General features: G+C 41.4%; 1 protein-coding gene across 5 annotated transcripts in view; it reads right to left on the reverse strand.

The window, feature by feature from the left end:
• Window positions 1-15,622, reverse strand: part of smg7 (SMG7 nonsense mediated mRNA decay factor) — a 50,806-nt gene that overhangs the window by 10,373 nt on the left and 24,811 nt on the right. For 2 of the 5 annotated variants that reach the window (XR_009783244.1, XM_061731519.1), the window contains exons 15-20: window positions 12,491-12,632; window positions 10,054-10,454; window positions 8,985-9,260; window positions 6,570-6,722; window positions 4,970-5,113; window positions 1,022-1,169 (exon numbers count right to left, since the gene is read on the reverse strand). Coding sequence is in view for 4 of the 5 variants with exons in the window: in XM_061731519.1 (XP_061587503.1) it covers window positions 1,022-1,169; window positions 4,970-5,113; window positions 6,570-6,722; window positions 8,985-9,260; window positions 10,054-10,454; window positions 12,491-12,632 (1,264 nt within the window). In the remaining variant the exon portion in view is untranslated. The remainder of the gene's footprint in view (window positions 1-1,021; window positions 1,170-4,969; window positions 5,114-6,569; window positions 6,723-8,984; window positions 9,261-10,053; window positions 10,455-12,490; window positions 12,633-15,622) is intronic. The other 3 variants (XM_061731521.1, XM_061731520.1, XM_061731522.1) reach the window with 3 other exon arrangements.

The raw sequence follows: 15,622 nt of genomic DNA on the forward strand, positions 1-15,622 counted from the left end.
CATGATACAGGTGTGTACCGATTTTCGTGCATGTACGTCTAACCGTATTGTGGGGCTTGAGGAACAAAGTTTTCTAGGGGGCGCTGTTGAGCCGTTAGGCCACGCCCATTAATGCAAACCATTAAATATCACATTTTTCACCAGGCCTGGCTTGGTGCAACATTTGGTGACTTTTGGGGCACGTTTAGGGGAAAAAAAGGCCCTCATTTCGTCGGAAGAAAAATAAAAATGAGGAAAAAAACGAGATACAGATACAATAGGGCAGGAGTCGCAACCCAAAATGTTGAAAGAGCCATATTGGACCAAAAACACAAAAAAACGAATATGTCTGGGGCCGCAAAAAATGAAAAGTCTTGTATCAGAATTAGAATGAAGAAACACATGCGGCATGTTTCTATATTAGTTAGAACTGGGAACTCGGCTGCTAATGTAGCTGCTAATGTAGCTGCTAATTTAGCTAATGTCTTTCACATGACTCCTTTTTGTTACGCCAATCTATGGAAGAGAATCAGGGCCAGGCAGGAGAAAAAAAAAAAATATTATACAGGAGGAAGATTTTTTTTTCATTATGCACTTCGAAATGTCGAGAAAAAAGTCAAAATTTCGAGAAAAAAGTTAAAATGTCGAGAAAAAAGTCAAAATTTCAAGAAAAAAGTCGAAATGTTCCTACCTGAGCTAGAGGGAGTCCTGCACCTACAGGTGCTCGTACCTGAGCTAGAGGGAGTCCTGCACCTACAAGTGCTCGTACCTGAGCTAGAGGGAGTCCTGCACCTACAGGTGCTCCTACCTGAGCTAGAGGGAGTCCTGCACCTACAGGTGCTCCTACCTGAGCTAGAGGGAGTCCTGCACCTACAGGTGCTCGTACCTGAGCTAGAGGGAGTCCTGCACCTACAGGTGCTCCTACCTGAGCTATAGGGAGTCCTGCACCTACAGGTGCTCCTACCTGAGCTAGAGGAAGTCCTGCACCTACAGGTGCTCGTACCTGAGCTAGAGGAAGTCCTGCACCTACAGGTGCTCCTACCTGAGCTGGCGGGCAGCGAGGGCGACCAGGGCGTTCCCTCGAACAGCGAGTAGAGCGATGGCTCCTGTTGCATCATGGGAGCGTCGGCCTTGGAGCCCGGCAGGTTTTTCCCGTAGGCCTGGCTGAAGATGCTGTTCTGGTTGTACTCCTGAAAACACACACACAAACACATGCTGGGGGTCAAAACACACTCTTTTATTTAGTTTCAGTAGCAAACCTTGAAACGAGGATGTCTGCACAATATTGATCAGAATTAATTCATATTAATTCTGATCATCAGCAAAGAATTTCCCCTTCTGTTACGAGGAATAAGAGTCTTCAGGAGCCTCTTCAGAAGACCTGGATCACCAGGGTGTTACAGGTTTAAACAAGGTCAATTTAAGACTTTTTAATACCATTTTCAAGCTAAATTTAAGACCAAAAACACAAGTTGCTAAGAAATCCTGCCCTGGGGTCGAGGTTGCCAGATCTGATGTAAAACCCACGAAATGAAAAACCAGCCCAAATCAATGTTAAAACCTTAAATTATTAAATGCGTGATACAGTTCAAGCTTCACAACACCAATAAAAAGCCCCAAAAAAGTTCAGGCTCCAAACAAAGACGACAATTAAATTGAGTCGATAAACGCAAATAAAATATATGAGTTTATTGTGTGAGTTTCTACTTTTCTCTGCCATACTGGAAACTTTTTTGTTAATAATTTCTCCTAAATAGATTTGTAAAAACTCGGAAAAGCAATTGGCAATTGGGCTGAAATTTGCCCAACCTGGCAACACAGATTTAGACCTCTCCTTAAAACGAAGAAATACACTTTTTCATGATGACTGGATACATTCCCTCTAAAATTAAGACCTTTGGGTGGAGATTTAAAACAAATCAAGATATTTAAAGGCCTTATTTTAGGACTTTTTAAGGAGCTGCGGCCGCACTGCTCTCTCTGAGACATAAAAATACCATTATAACACGGAAAGGTGGAATCCTGCAATCTGATTGGTTGTAAACTGTGGTATAATGAGCGTATACCACGGCCTGTCCTGATAAAACGAGCGTATACCACGGCCTGTCATGGTATAATGAGCGTATACCACGGCCTGTCCTGATATAACGAGCGTATACCACGGCCTGTCCTGATATAACGAGCGTATACCACGGCCTGTCCTGATATAACAAGCGTATACCACGGCCTGTCCTGGTATAATGAGCGTATACCGCGGCCTGTCCTGATAAAACGAGCGTATACCACGGCCTGTCCTGATATAATGAGCGTATACCACGGCCTGTCCTGGTATAATGAGCGTATACCACGGCCTGTCCTGATAAAACGAGCGTATACCACGGCCTGTCCTGATAAAACGAGCGTATACCACGGCCTGTCCTGATATAATGAGCGTATACCACGGCCTGTCCTGATATAACGAGCGTATACCACGGCCTGTCCTGATATAACGAGCGTATACCACGGCCTGTCCTGATATAACGAGCGTATACCACGGCCTGTCCTGATATAATGAGCGTATACCACGGCCTGTCCTGATATAATGAGCGTATACCACGGCCTGTCCTGATATAATGAGCGTATACCACGGCCTGTCCTGATATAATGAGCGTATACCACGGCCTGTCCTGATATAATGAGCGTATACCACGGCCTGTCCTGATATAATGAGCGTATACCACGACCTGTCCTGATATAACGAGCGTATACCACGGCCTGTCCTGATAAAACGAGCGTATACCACGGCCTGTCCTGATATAACGAGCGTACACCACGGCCTGTCCTGATATAACGAGCGTATACCACGGCCTGTCCTGGTATAATGAGCGTATACGACGGCTTGTCCTGATATAATGAGCGTATACCACGGCCTGTCCTGATATAATGAGCGTATACCACGGCCTGTCCTGATATAATGAGCGTATACCACGGCCTGTCCTGATATAATGAGCGTATACCACGGCCTGTCCTGATATAATGAGCGTATACCACGGCCTGTCCTGATATAACGAGCGTATACCACGGCCTGTCCTGATATAACAAGCGTATACCACGGCCTGTCCTGATATAACGAGCGTATACCACGGCCTGTCCTGATATAATGAGCGTATACCACGGCCTGTCCTGATATAATGAGCGTATACCACGGCCTGTCCTGATATAATGAGCGTATACCACGGCCTGTCCTGATATAATGAGCGTATACCACGGCCTGTCCTGATATAACGAGCGTATACCACGGCCTGTCCTGATATAACGAGCGTATACCACGGCCTGTCCTGATATAATGAGCGTAAACCACTGCCTGTCCTGATAAAACGAGCGTATACCACGGCCTGTCCTGATATAATGAGCGTATACCACGGCCTGTCCTGATAAAACGAGTGTATACCACGGCCTGTCCTGATATAATGAGCGTATACCACGGCCTGTCCTGGTATAATGAGCGTATACCACAGCCTGTCCTGATAAAACGAACGTATACCACGGCCTGTCCTGATATAATGAGCGTATACCACGGCCTGTCCTGATATAACGAGCGTATACCACGGCCTGTCCTGGTATAACGAGCGTATACCACGGCCTGTCCTGATATAACGAGCGTATACCACGGCCTGTCCTGATATAACGAGCGTATACCACGGCCTGTCCTGATATAATGAGCGTATACCACGGCCTGTCCTGATATAATGAGCGTATACCACGGCCTGTCCTGATATAACGAGCGTATACCACGGCCTGTCCTGATATAACGAGCGTATACCACGGCCTGTCCTGATATAATGAGCGTATACCACGGCCTGTCCTGATATAACGAGCGTATACCACGGCCTGTCCTGATATAATGAGCGTATACCACGACCTGTCCTGATATAACGAGCGTATACCACGGCCTGTCCTGATAAAACGAGCGTATACCACGGCCTGTCCTGATATAACGAGCGTACACCACGGCCTGTCCTGATATAACGAGCGTATACCACGGCCTGTCCTGGTATAATGAGCGTATACGACGGCTTGTCCTGATATAATGAGCGTATACCACGGCCTGTCCTGATATAACGAGCGTATACCACGGCCTGTCCTGATAAAACAAGCGTATACCACGGCCTGTCCTGATATAACGAGCGTATACCATGGCCTGTCCTGATATAACGAGCGTATACCACGGCCTGTCCTGATATAACGAGTGTATATCACGGCCTGTCCTGATATAACGAGCGTATACCACGGCCTGTCCTGATAAAACAAGCGTATACCACGGCCTGTCCTGATATAACGAGCGTATACCATGGCCTGTCCTGATATAACGAGCGTATACCACGGCCTGTCCTGATATAACGAGTGTATATCACGGCCTGTCCTGATATAATGAGCGTATACCACGGCCTGTCCTGGTATAATGAGCGTATACCACGGCCTGTCCTGATAAAACGAGCGTATACCACGGCCTGTCCTGATATAACGAGCGTATACCATGGCCTGTCCTGATATAACGAGCGTATACCACGGCCTGTCCTGATATAACGAGTGTATATCACGGCCTGTCCTGATATAATGAGCGTATACCACGGCCTGTCCTGGTATAATGAGCGTATACCACGGCCTGTCCTGATAAAACGAGCGTATACCACGGCCTGTCCTGATATAACGAGCGTATACCACGGCCTGTCCTGATATAACGAGCGTATACCACGGCCTGTCCTGATATAACAAGCGTATACCACGGCCTGCCATGATGACTTGCATTTTTTCCCTGCCATTTTGAGGGTGGATTTTTTCAACACGAGCGCTAGCGCCCGTATAGCTCGACGGGTTGAGCAGGCGACTTATGTAAACCTTCCTCTGTAGAGCGACGCAGGTTCGATTCCAGTCGCAAAGGCTGCATGACACCGGGCAAAGAGCCGTAAAGTGTCTGGAGGAGTGAGAGGAGTTCTGCTGAGGTCCAGACCTGCATGGGGAAGCCCGGGATGGGCAGCAGGTTCGAGGACTGGCCCACGTCGGGGCAGCTGTCCATCCTGGTGTCCATCCTGGTGTCCATCCTGGGCTCCATCCTGGGCTCCATCCTGGGCTCCATCCTGCTCTGGTTGGGCAGCTGCAGAGAGGAAGATTACATTAGATTACTTTATAAGACAGATTCCGATCCAGGAACCAACGACCAGGAGAAGCAGCTAACTGTTGGGCTAGTCCTCCGGGGGTCAAAGTAAAACACTAACTCCTACTTTTACTTTGACATCTCTTTGCAGACAAGATTCTGGAGGATTTTTTGTGCCAAAATTAAATAAATAAATACATAATGAATTAATGAAATGTGTCATTAATTAATTTAAATTGGAATGAAATGTGTCATTAATTAATGAAATGTGTCATTAATTAATTAAATGCTGAAATAATTAAAAACTGAAATAATTAAATATATATTTAATATATATTTAATTAAATATAAAATGTATGTACCGTAATGGCCCGATTATAAGACGACCCTGATTATAAGACGACCCTCTTTTTCAAGACTCAAGTTTGAAAAGTCTTTTTGTACACCAAATTCTATTTTTATACAGAAAATAATTACAGTACATCTGAAACAAATGATTATAACAATATATTTGAGAGAAAAAGCCTGTTATTTTGCCTCATTCAAACCATCATGTTGAAGTTTGCATCATAACTGGCCGATCTTCAACCAGCTTTTCTCCAGATTGTCGCTACGTTTCTCCATTTTCTGTTATCTCTTCTTTTATTTTCTTCTCTTTTCTTTTTTACCGCTGTTTTTACTTTGCTTCTTCGTGCCAGGGGTTGGCTTTTGCCTGGGGAGTTAAGTTCAGCATTCGCTTTAAAGATATCTGGCGCCATCTAGCGGTGTGAATGGGTATAACGTCTAGACCCCGAATGTAAGACGAACCACAATTTTTCAGTCTTTTTTCAATGCAAAAAACACCGTCTTATATTCGGGCCAATACGGTATGTATTTTAATTAATTCATTATTTAATTCCCATTAAAAAAAAAAAAAAGTGAAAAAAGTCAAAATGTCGAGAAAAAAGTAGAAATTTCTAGAAAAAAGTCGAAATTTCGTGAAAAAAGTCGAAATGTCGAGAAAAAAGTAGAAATGTTGAGATTAATGTTGAAGTACAATCGCGAGAAAAAAGTCAAAATGTCAAGAAAAAAGTCAAAATTTCGAGAAAAAAGTAGAAATTTCGAGAAAAAAGTAGAAATTTCGAGAAAAAAGTCAAAATTGTAAGACGAACCACACTTTTTCAGTCTTTTTTCAATGCAAAAAACACTGTCTTATATTCGGGCCAATACGGTATGTATTTTAATTAATTAATTATTTAATTCCCATTTTAATTAATTAATGATGTATTTATTTATTTAATTTTGGCTCTAAAAATCCTCTATAGTAGGACAGGCTTTAAAATAAGCACTATGTTTCTGCCTGTGCCCTTTTCAGTCACTATTTTTTTAGATAAAGTTTGTGTTGATAATGTTTGTCGTGTGATGTGACTGAATAAAGAGTCATTATGAAGCAGTGTGACGAGGGTCGGCTACATACAAACATATTTGGTCCCGGGGCGGAGCTAAGGGGGCCGGCCAAGGCCTGGAAGAAATCAGGAGGTTTAGCAAACACCAGCTCCTCCTCCTCCTCAAAGTCTGCGAGAGTTTTGAGCAGGTCGGGGGGCAGCAGAGGCAAGCTCTTGGTGTCCTGCTGAGAGACGGAGCCAGAGAGGAAACAGGAAACACAAGAAGAAGAGAAGAAGAAAGAAGAAGGCCAGCCAGTAAACAGGAGGAAGGAAAAGTCACAGCGACAGCTACAAAGCCTGACCTTTGACCTTTGACCTTTGACCCCGCCAGAGTCACAACCTCTGTGTTTCTGCAAAGAGCCACATCCACTACCCATGATCCTTCACTCCCTGCTCTCTCTGAGACATAAAAATACTAGTGATGCACCGAAATGAAAATTTGTGGCCAAAACCGAAACCTAAAATGATAATAAACACCGAATACCGAACAATACTGAACATGGTTCTTCGTAGTTTTTCATTTATTTTGCCAATTTTTTCACCATTGCATAAATCAAATACATTTGATTTAGGCTTTTCAAAGAAAAACATCTTTTACAAAATTACAAGGTAGAAAATATTTATTGAACATAAAAAAATGAACATTTTTTAATTTCCAGCATTATGTTGTTTTGGTTCCACCTCCTGGTGAATGTTGGTAAAATTCTTATGGGGTTACATTTTGGTTGGTCAATGATTTATGTTTGTGGTGCAACAGTTACGGAGCAGCCAGTCTATTTCCTTTTATTGCAACGCCGTTATTAATTGTTTGGTTTTTTTCCCACTTATTCCACCGAACACCAAAAGTATTTTTTTGCCATTTTCCACCGAACAATTTCGGTTACCGAACAATCGGTGCATCACTAACCAAAACACATTTATATATGATTGCAGATAAAAGGATGCGGTTTCAGGTGCAGCTTCGGTCGCCGGCGTGACGGCGGCACAAACATCTACAAGGTGGAAAATAAACCAGAGAAGCAGGAAAAGTATGGAGGTAGATTTATGTCTGAATTATTCAAGCAAAAAAAAGATCGCTTCAATCAAAAAATATATTTTCAATTTAAAAAAATTTCACTTCAATCAAAAGAAAAATTTTCAATCAAAGAAAATAAAGTGTTTGAATGCAAATAAATATTTGAGACTCAAAGAACTGCACTTGAACACAGTTTTTCTTTGATTGGAAACGTTTTCTTTGATAGAAGTGAAGGTTTTTGTTTGAAGCAACTTTTTTGATTTAACTAGTTGTTGTCTTGTGTTTGGGCCGTTATTATTATGGGATGGACATTTGTGTCTTTATCATTTAATAAAAAAGAAGTTGCTTCAAAAAGAAAAAAATATTTTCAATAAAAAAAAAAAAAATCACTTCAATAAAAAAACTTTTTTGTTTTGTTTTTTTTCTTGTTTTTTTACTTCCTCCTACTCCTTTGTTTATTTCCCTTTGATTTTGTTTAATGACTGTTGATTTTTATTCTTTTTTGTTTTGTGTAATTGTTTTTTTTATGCTCGAAATAAAGATTTCAATCAATCAAAAAAAAGTGTTTGAATGAATAAATATTTGAGACCCAAAAAATTGCATTTAAACACTTTTTTTGGATTTAAAATATTTTTTCGATTTGAAGTGATTTTTTTTTGATTGAAGTGAAAAAAGTTTTGAAGTCTTTTTTTTTGGTTGAATCATTTTGACGCAAACATCCCGCAGTGGGCGGAGCTTCCCCATCAAAAAAAGACCTTTTTCACTTTAATAAAAAAAACTCACTTCAAATCGAAAAAAATATTTTCAATCCAAAAGAAAAAGTGTTTAAATACAATTTTTTGGGTCTCAAATATTGTTTTGCATTCAAACACTTTTTTTGATTGATTTAAATCTTTATTTCGAGCATAAAAAAAAAAACTATTACACAAAACAAAAAAGAATAAAAATAAACAGTCATTGAACAAAATCAGGAAAGTAAACTTTTTTCTTTGATTGAAAAAGTTTTTTTTATTGAGGTGATTTTTTTTTATTGAAAATATTTTTTCTTTTTGAAGCAACTTCTTTTTGATTAAATGTTAAAGACACAAATGTCCATCCCATAATAATACGGCCCAAACACAAAACAACAACTACTTAAATCAAAAAAGTTGCTTCAAACAAAAACCTTCACTTCTATCAAAGAAAACGTTTCCATACAAAGAAAAACTGTGTTCAAATGCATTTTTTTGAGTCTCAAATATTTATTTGCATTCAAACACTTTATTTCTTTGATTGACATTTTTCTTTTGATTGAAGTGCATTTTTTTAAAATTGAAAATATATTTTTTGATTGAATAATTAAGACAAATGTAGCTCCATAGAGAAGCAGCAGAGAGAGGGAGGAGCGTAGGGAGGACGGGGGGAAACCCCTGGGGAAACCCCGGGCTCTGACCTCAAAGGGGGGTCCGCGGGGCCCGGCCGGGCCCTCCGGGTCTCCACACAGACCAGATCCTGCAGGTCTCTTCATCCTCTCGGCCATCAGGGCCAGGCCGTCCCCCATGCGGTAGGACGAGTCCCAGGGGAAGTCCTGCATGGGCACCGGCTCGGGGGGGAACTTCATCTTCAGCGGGTCCAGGAAGAAGTTCTGCTGCTGCTTCAGGAGGCTCTGCAGGCCCGGCTGGTTCTGCTGGCTCCACATCTGGCCTGGCTGCTCCGGCACCTGCATGTACTGCTCAAGGGCACACGGGAAGGAAACGCTTGTTCAGGTGTGTTGAACGGTGCGTTTTGTAATGAACGTCCAAAATGTAATAACTTTTTCATTTCATTTTGTAATAAACTGCCCTATTTTGAAATACATTTTGCCACATTATGTAATAAGTTATTGCATTTTGAGAAGATTATTATAAAATCCACTTGCAACTTTTTTATTTCCTAGGAAATGTAATAACATGGTGCATTATGTAATAAAACCTATTATTGTTGTTTGTTTAACAATTAATTTATACAAGAGTGACTTTTGTTGTTATTATGCCATTTCCTTTAGATCAGGGGTCGGCAACCCAAAATGTTTTAGATCCATATTGGACCAAAAACACGAGATGAATGTTGAAGTACAATTTTGAGAAACAAGTCGAAATGTCGAGAAAAAAGTTGAAATGTCGAGAAAAAAGTTGAAATGTCGAGAAAAAAGTTGAAATGTCGAGACAAACATTTTTGAAAAAGACATAATGCGGCAAAATTTATTACAAAATGTGGCAGTTTATTACAAAATGAAATGAAAAAGTTATTACATTTTGGACGTTTAGTTGAATATCTCAAAAAGCGTAATAGCTAGCATGATGAGACTTTTTTTTTTTTGCTTTTTGGCGTGTAGCGTTGCCACGGTGACACTTTTGACTGAGAAAAGTAATGCCCATCAAGGCAAGTTGGAGACGCATCCAACGATGTATGACATGCATGGGTGCACATTGCGGTTCGGGCTGTATTTACGGATGATTTATTTTGTTTTATTCATTTTATACCTGCGTGAGTCCCGGGTGGTGCGGCGGGCTCTTCCCCATCATCGCCCCCTGCTGGCCGGGCTTGGTGGGCGACTGCTGCTGCGTCATGGCCTGGACCTGCAGCTGCAAGGCCTGCTGGGAGTTCTGCTGGCCCATGGGGGGCCCCTGGCCCGGGGTCCCCGGCCCCCCCGGGGGCCCCGACGGCCTCTGCTGGCTGTAGGGGATGTGGGACGGCTGTTTCCCCCCCTGGACCCCTGGAGCCCCCGCCGGGGCGTGGACCCCCGTCTGCAGGAACGGCCCCGGCACCGACACCCCCCCGGGGGGGAAGGAGAACCCGGGGGTCACCTGGAGCCCCGGGGTCACCTGCAGGCCCGGGAAGGCCACCGGGGGGGGGAGGACGTAGGCCGAGTGAGGAGGGAAACCTGCAGAGTGGAGGATTTTTAGAACCAAAATTAAATAAATACATCATTAACTAACTAGACAATTTCCTCGCAGAAATTTGGAGAGTGCCACGGCGGGCTGCTGCACATTTGTGTACATTTGCAATTTGCAAGCAATAAAGGTGAAGGACTCACATATCGGCCAATCAGAAGAAGGGGCGGGGCTAATTTGCACCAATGAAGGTCAAGGACTCAATACAGAGTCCAATGACACCACCCATGACTCTGTATGTCAAGCCATTCAAAAGATATTGGACTATAACATATCAACCAATCAGAAGAAGGGGCAGGGCTAATTTGTATATATAATATACAAATGTAAATATTTATATGTATAATAATAATAATATACATATATATCCCATGAACCGGTTCCCAGCAGGACAAGTTCTCAAATAACTCCGATTTGTGAGAAAACCGTAGCTCCTACCAGAAAAACAAAGACATTGTGAGAGACACAGAACCTGGCAGATTCTGACAATCTTAATTTTATTCAGATATTCCTTAAAATGTGTTAGTAACGGCAGTTCGAAAACAAAGTGAGATTTTTTTGAAGAAAACTTTTAATTACATTACAGTCAATGGGGACTGAGGCAGGAGTTGGTGCAGCTTTATCCCCCCCAGTTTAAATTTTGTGCACACCCCGCCTGTCAAAGTCACATTTTATGAATCCCAACATCTATGTCTACATTCTGACCAAAAGTTATCTGTCCAGCTTTCACGGTTTGGCCGTGAGCTCGAGTTACAAATAAAAATTAAGGTCATTTTTTTACTGTCTCTGCCACTCTGGAAAATTAGAGCTCCACTCTAGATTTGACAAAAAAGTGATTTCCAGTCCTCGCTTGAGCGCTCATATCTTGAAAAGTGTACATTTTAGGAAAAAATAGTTTCAGGTTTGGAAAGAGAAGAGAAGTTTTCCTCCGTTTTGAAGTTTGAATGACATTTCTACGTGCAAGTATGAGAAAGATACGTGACTCAGAAAAAAGGGGAATTTTGTTTTTTTTCGAACCTCCTTGGGAGGTTACATGGGAAAATCTCCCCATTAGTTTGGAAATTTGGAAATGTTTTTGCACTTCGTGCAAAAACTATTTGTGCCATCGCTCTGAAAATCCACAGGACTGTAGTTAAATTCAGGGGCTACAACTTTCTAAATCGGTTCAGAATTGTTCGAGTAACGGTGTGCGAGTGGTGAGGCCCCAAACTTCTCCCAATGCGTTCCGGATGGCGCTAAAAGCGCACGTTTTAGCACGTTGCGCAAAAACGTGCACACCAATCGCTAATAAAAGTCATAGCACATGATTCCCGCTTAAGGCGCACGTTTCTACATTTTTACTTTTCGCGTTTTCTCAAAGCTGCGGGACTAGTTATACGGCGAAGTTTTGAATGGGAATTAAATATATCCTTAATTAAATGTGTCATTGATTAAATAAAATGGGAATGAAATGTCATTAATTAAATGTGTCATTAATTAATTAAAATTTGAATTAAATATGTCATTATTTAATTAAAATACAATTCATTTCAAGTCAAAATATATATTTAATTATTTCAGTATGTCATTAATTATTTCAGCATTTAATTAATGACTTATTTAATTAATTGACATTTCCATCCAATTTTAATTAATGACACATTTAATTAATTAATTACATTTCATTCCAATTTGAATTAATTAATGACACATTTAACCATTTTATTAATGATACATTTAATTCATTAATTAATTATGTATTTATTTAAATTTTGCCACAAAAAATCCTCCATAGAAAATGTGAAATTATTGTGAAATAAAAAGATATAAAAAATAAAAAAAATAAAAAGAAATGAAAACCAGTAGCAATGTCTCCTGAGGATGGGACTTGCTGAGGGCAGCGGCGGGAACGCCCCCGGGTGTTATTATAATTCATTGATTGATGTATTGATGTATTGAAACCCACCGGGTCGGCTGGGCAGCGGCGGGAACGCCCCCGGGTGTTATTATAATTCATTGATTGATGTATTGATGTATTGAAACCCACCGGGTCGGCTGGGCAGCGGCGGGAACGCCCCCGGGTGGTGGATGGGGATGAACTGGGAGGAGCAGCTGGTCTGGGTCTGGGTCACCGGCGTCTTCTTCGCCTCGGACACCGGAGTCTTCCTCAGCTCGGGCTGGGCCTTCACCTGCAGGACGGAGACAACCACGTCAGCACCGACGGACGGACATGGACGCTAGGGATCGATATACATGTGTAGGAACCATTATCCATACATAAATCCAAGTATCGATTTAAAAAAAAAATAATAATAATAATTTTTTTTAATCCTGATTCCTTCCCCGTTTTCTCCCCCAGGTCTCCGACCTAAGTCAGTCCTGGGCGTCGCTCCCTCCACCAACCCTTAGATTTTTGAGAATCCCTTCCTTTGCCAAAGTATTGTAACTAGAATATCGATATCGAATCAGAAATTGTATGGACTTGGGACCTGGTGTATCGGATTGGTATCGGGAGTGATGATGCCACGGTAACACTTTTGACTGAGAAAAGAAACGCCCGTCGGTAAGCTGTTGTAAACAACAGCCTAAGGAGACCTCAGTATGTCGTCGTCCACATCGTCCCGAGTCTTTTAACGTTGGATGGATGTCTCTGTGATATCGTGTTGCCGAGCAACAAGCGTCCGAATTTCCGTTAGCTTGAAAATTAGAATAATTGAAAAGTTGAAATGTCGAGAAAAAAGTCGAAATGAAAAAAAAAAGGTCAAACATTTTTGAAAAAGCTCCAGGAGCCACTAGGGCGGCGCTAAAGAGCCGCCCTAGTGGCTCTGGAGCCGCGGGTTGCTGACCCCTGCCTTAGAGCTTTGTAGCCCAATAAATCTATGTATAAAACTCCAAATATAACTTTAGTTTCCTATTTGAAGTTTGGAATTATATCGGCCAATAACAAACAAATAGACTATGTTTAGAATTGTTATTACATAATGCACCATGTTATTACATTTTCTAGAAAATGAAAAAGTTGCAAGTGCATTTTATAATAATCTTCTCAAAATGTAATAACTTATTACATAATGCGGCAAAATTTATTACAAAATGTGGCAGTTTATTACAAAATTAAATGAAAAAGTTATTACATTTTGGACGTTTAGTTGAATATCTAAAAAAGCGTAATAGCTAGCATGATGAGACTAAAATATATTGCAGTACAACACGTCCCGGGTTTGTGAATGTTGTAATGATGTCTGTACGATAAACCGTTGCCTAGCAACAAGCCTCCAAAATAAAAAACTTTTTTTTTTTAATTGAAAGTTGAATATCTCAAAAACCGTAATAAGTAGCATAACGAGGTTGTACGGTCCTTTAGTGTGGAGGATTTTCTGTGCCAAAATTAAATAAATACATCATTAATTAATTAATTAAATGTGTCAATTAACTAAATGTGTCATTAATTAAAATTGGAATTAAATATGTAATTAATTAATTAAATGTGTCCTTAATTAGTCAAATGTGTCATTAATTAATTAAATGCTGAAATAATTAATTAAATACTGAACTCAGTGTTTCCTCTACATTCATTCAGCAGTGGTGGCCGCCACGCCTGAAAATTTTATTTCATTAAAAAAAAAAAAAAAAAAAAAAATTTCGTCGCCGCATCTCTCCACCTTCACAAGCACGGCCTGTGTGATGATGAGCGCAACGGCGGGGGGAGGGGAGGGGAGGGAGGGAGTGGGGTGTTTGGGGTGTTTGGGGGATCCTATTGGAGTTAATTACCCGTGAGGGGGATCATCTTGCAGCATGTGTGCTGCTAAGCATCAATGGGCCACCTCTGGGAGAATTTCCCTACAACTGAGCCTTAAGGCTGAATTATGCTTCTGCGTCAAAACGACGCCGTGCCTACGGCGTGTGGTTTTTGTACACGCAGAGGACACGCCGTCACATGCGCCGTCACTGACGTGCACCTACCGAAAATTGTAACTACGCGTCGAGGAGACGCCGTCCACACGCAGACCGAGAGGGCTGTGATTGGTTCGTTTGAAAGCGAAGCATTTCCGGTTTCCGGTTTGAAGCAGTAGTGAACTTCCAGGGCTTTTTTCTTCGTTTATGTGTGATTTTTTTTGTTTTTGTTTTTTGCACAATAGTTGTCCTTATTTCTTTGATTTACTGTGACCGGAAAAAGTCGGATAAACCATTCAGAAAAAGATCGCTAACTAGTGGCCCCGGGGGGTACTGCACCGCGACCAAATGGAGAGACGGAGAACTCTGAACGATTCGTGACGGCGTCACGACTGCGCCGTGTGCTCTGCGTGTGTGTGACGCAGAAGCATATTTCAGCCTTTAGAGCTCTTCTTTAAAAAGCCAAGGAAAATTAAGTGCTCTGAGCCTGGGTGCAAACTTTTGCCGCGTTCCATTTACCTCAGAAATCGGAACTGGGAACTAGGAATGGCAGCCATCTTGGAATGGTAACTCGGGGGTGGTGAAGCTTCTCCCACTTTCCCAGTAGGAAATCCCACTTCGAGGGGCATTCCAGTTGAAAATTCCGACTGGGAACTGGGAAATTCCGACTTCCGAGGACAAATGGAACGCGGCATTGAGTCTACACAGCCTCATCTAGCTGATGTTTACATGTTATTGTTTTTATTTATTTTTTACATTTTCAACTGGTTAGAGTTGAAGTTGAAGTAACATTTATTTTTTGTTCAGGGATTGTTCTTCAAAAGTTCAGGGATAAAAGCCAATAAATAGGTTTTGAAAGTTACATTTGCTGTCTAGTGGTTATTTGTGTACGCCGTACATTTACACGGCCGCCGCCCCCCCCGCCCCCCCCCCCCCAGGAAGCCCCCACTGCTGAAAACATTCCTAGAGGAAACACTGGAACTAATTAAATATATATTTTTACTTTAAATTAATTGTATTTTAATGAATGAATGACATATTTAATTCCCATTTTAATTAATTAATGACACATGTAATACATTAAGAAAATGTTTAATTCCCATTTTAATTAATTACTGATGTATTTATTTAATTTTGGCACTAAAATTCCTCCATACTTTAGTGCCAATTGGGCCGAGTGTTTGTAAATTTGAACGATGTCTCTACGATAAAGTTCAGCCGAGCAATAAGCGTCCAAATTTCCGCCCTTTTTTTTTTGCTCTTTGGCATCTAGCGTTGCCACGGT

Source organism: Cololabis saira, chromosome 10 (genome assembly GCF_033807715.1).
Source record: "Cololabis saira isolate AMF1-May2022 chromosome 10, fColSai1.1, whole genome shotgun sequence".
Lineage (NCBI taxonomy): Eukaryota > Metazoa > Chordata > Actinopteri > Beloniformes > Belonidae > Cololabis > Cololabis saira.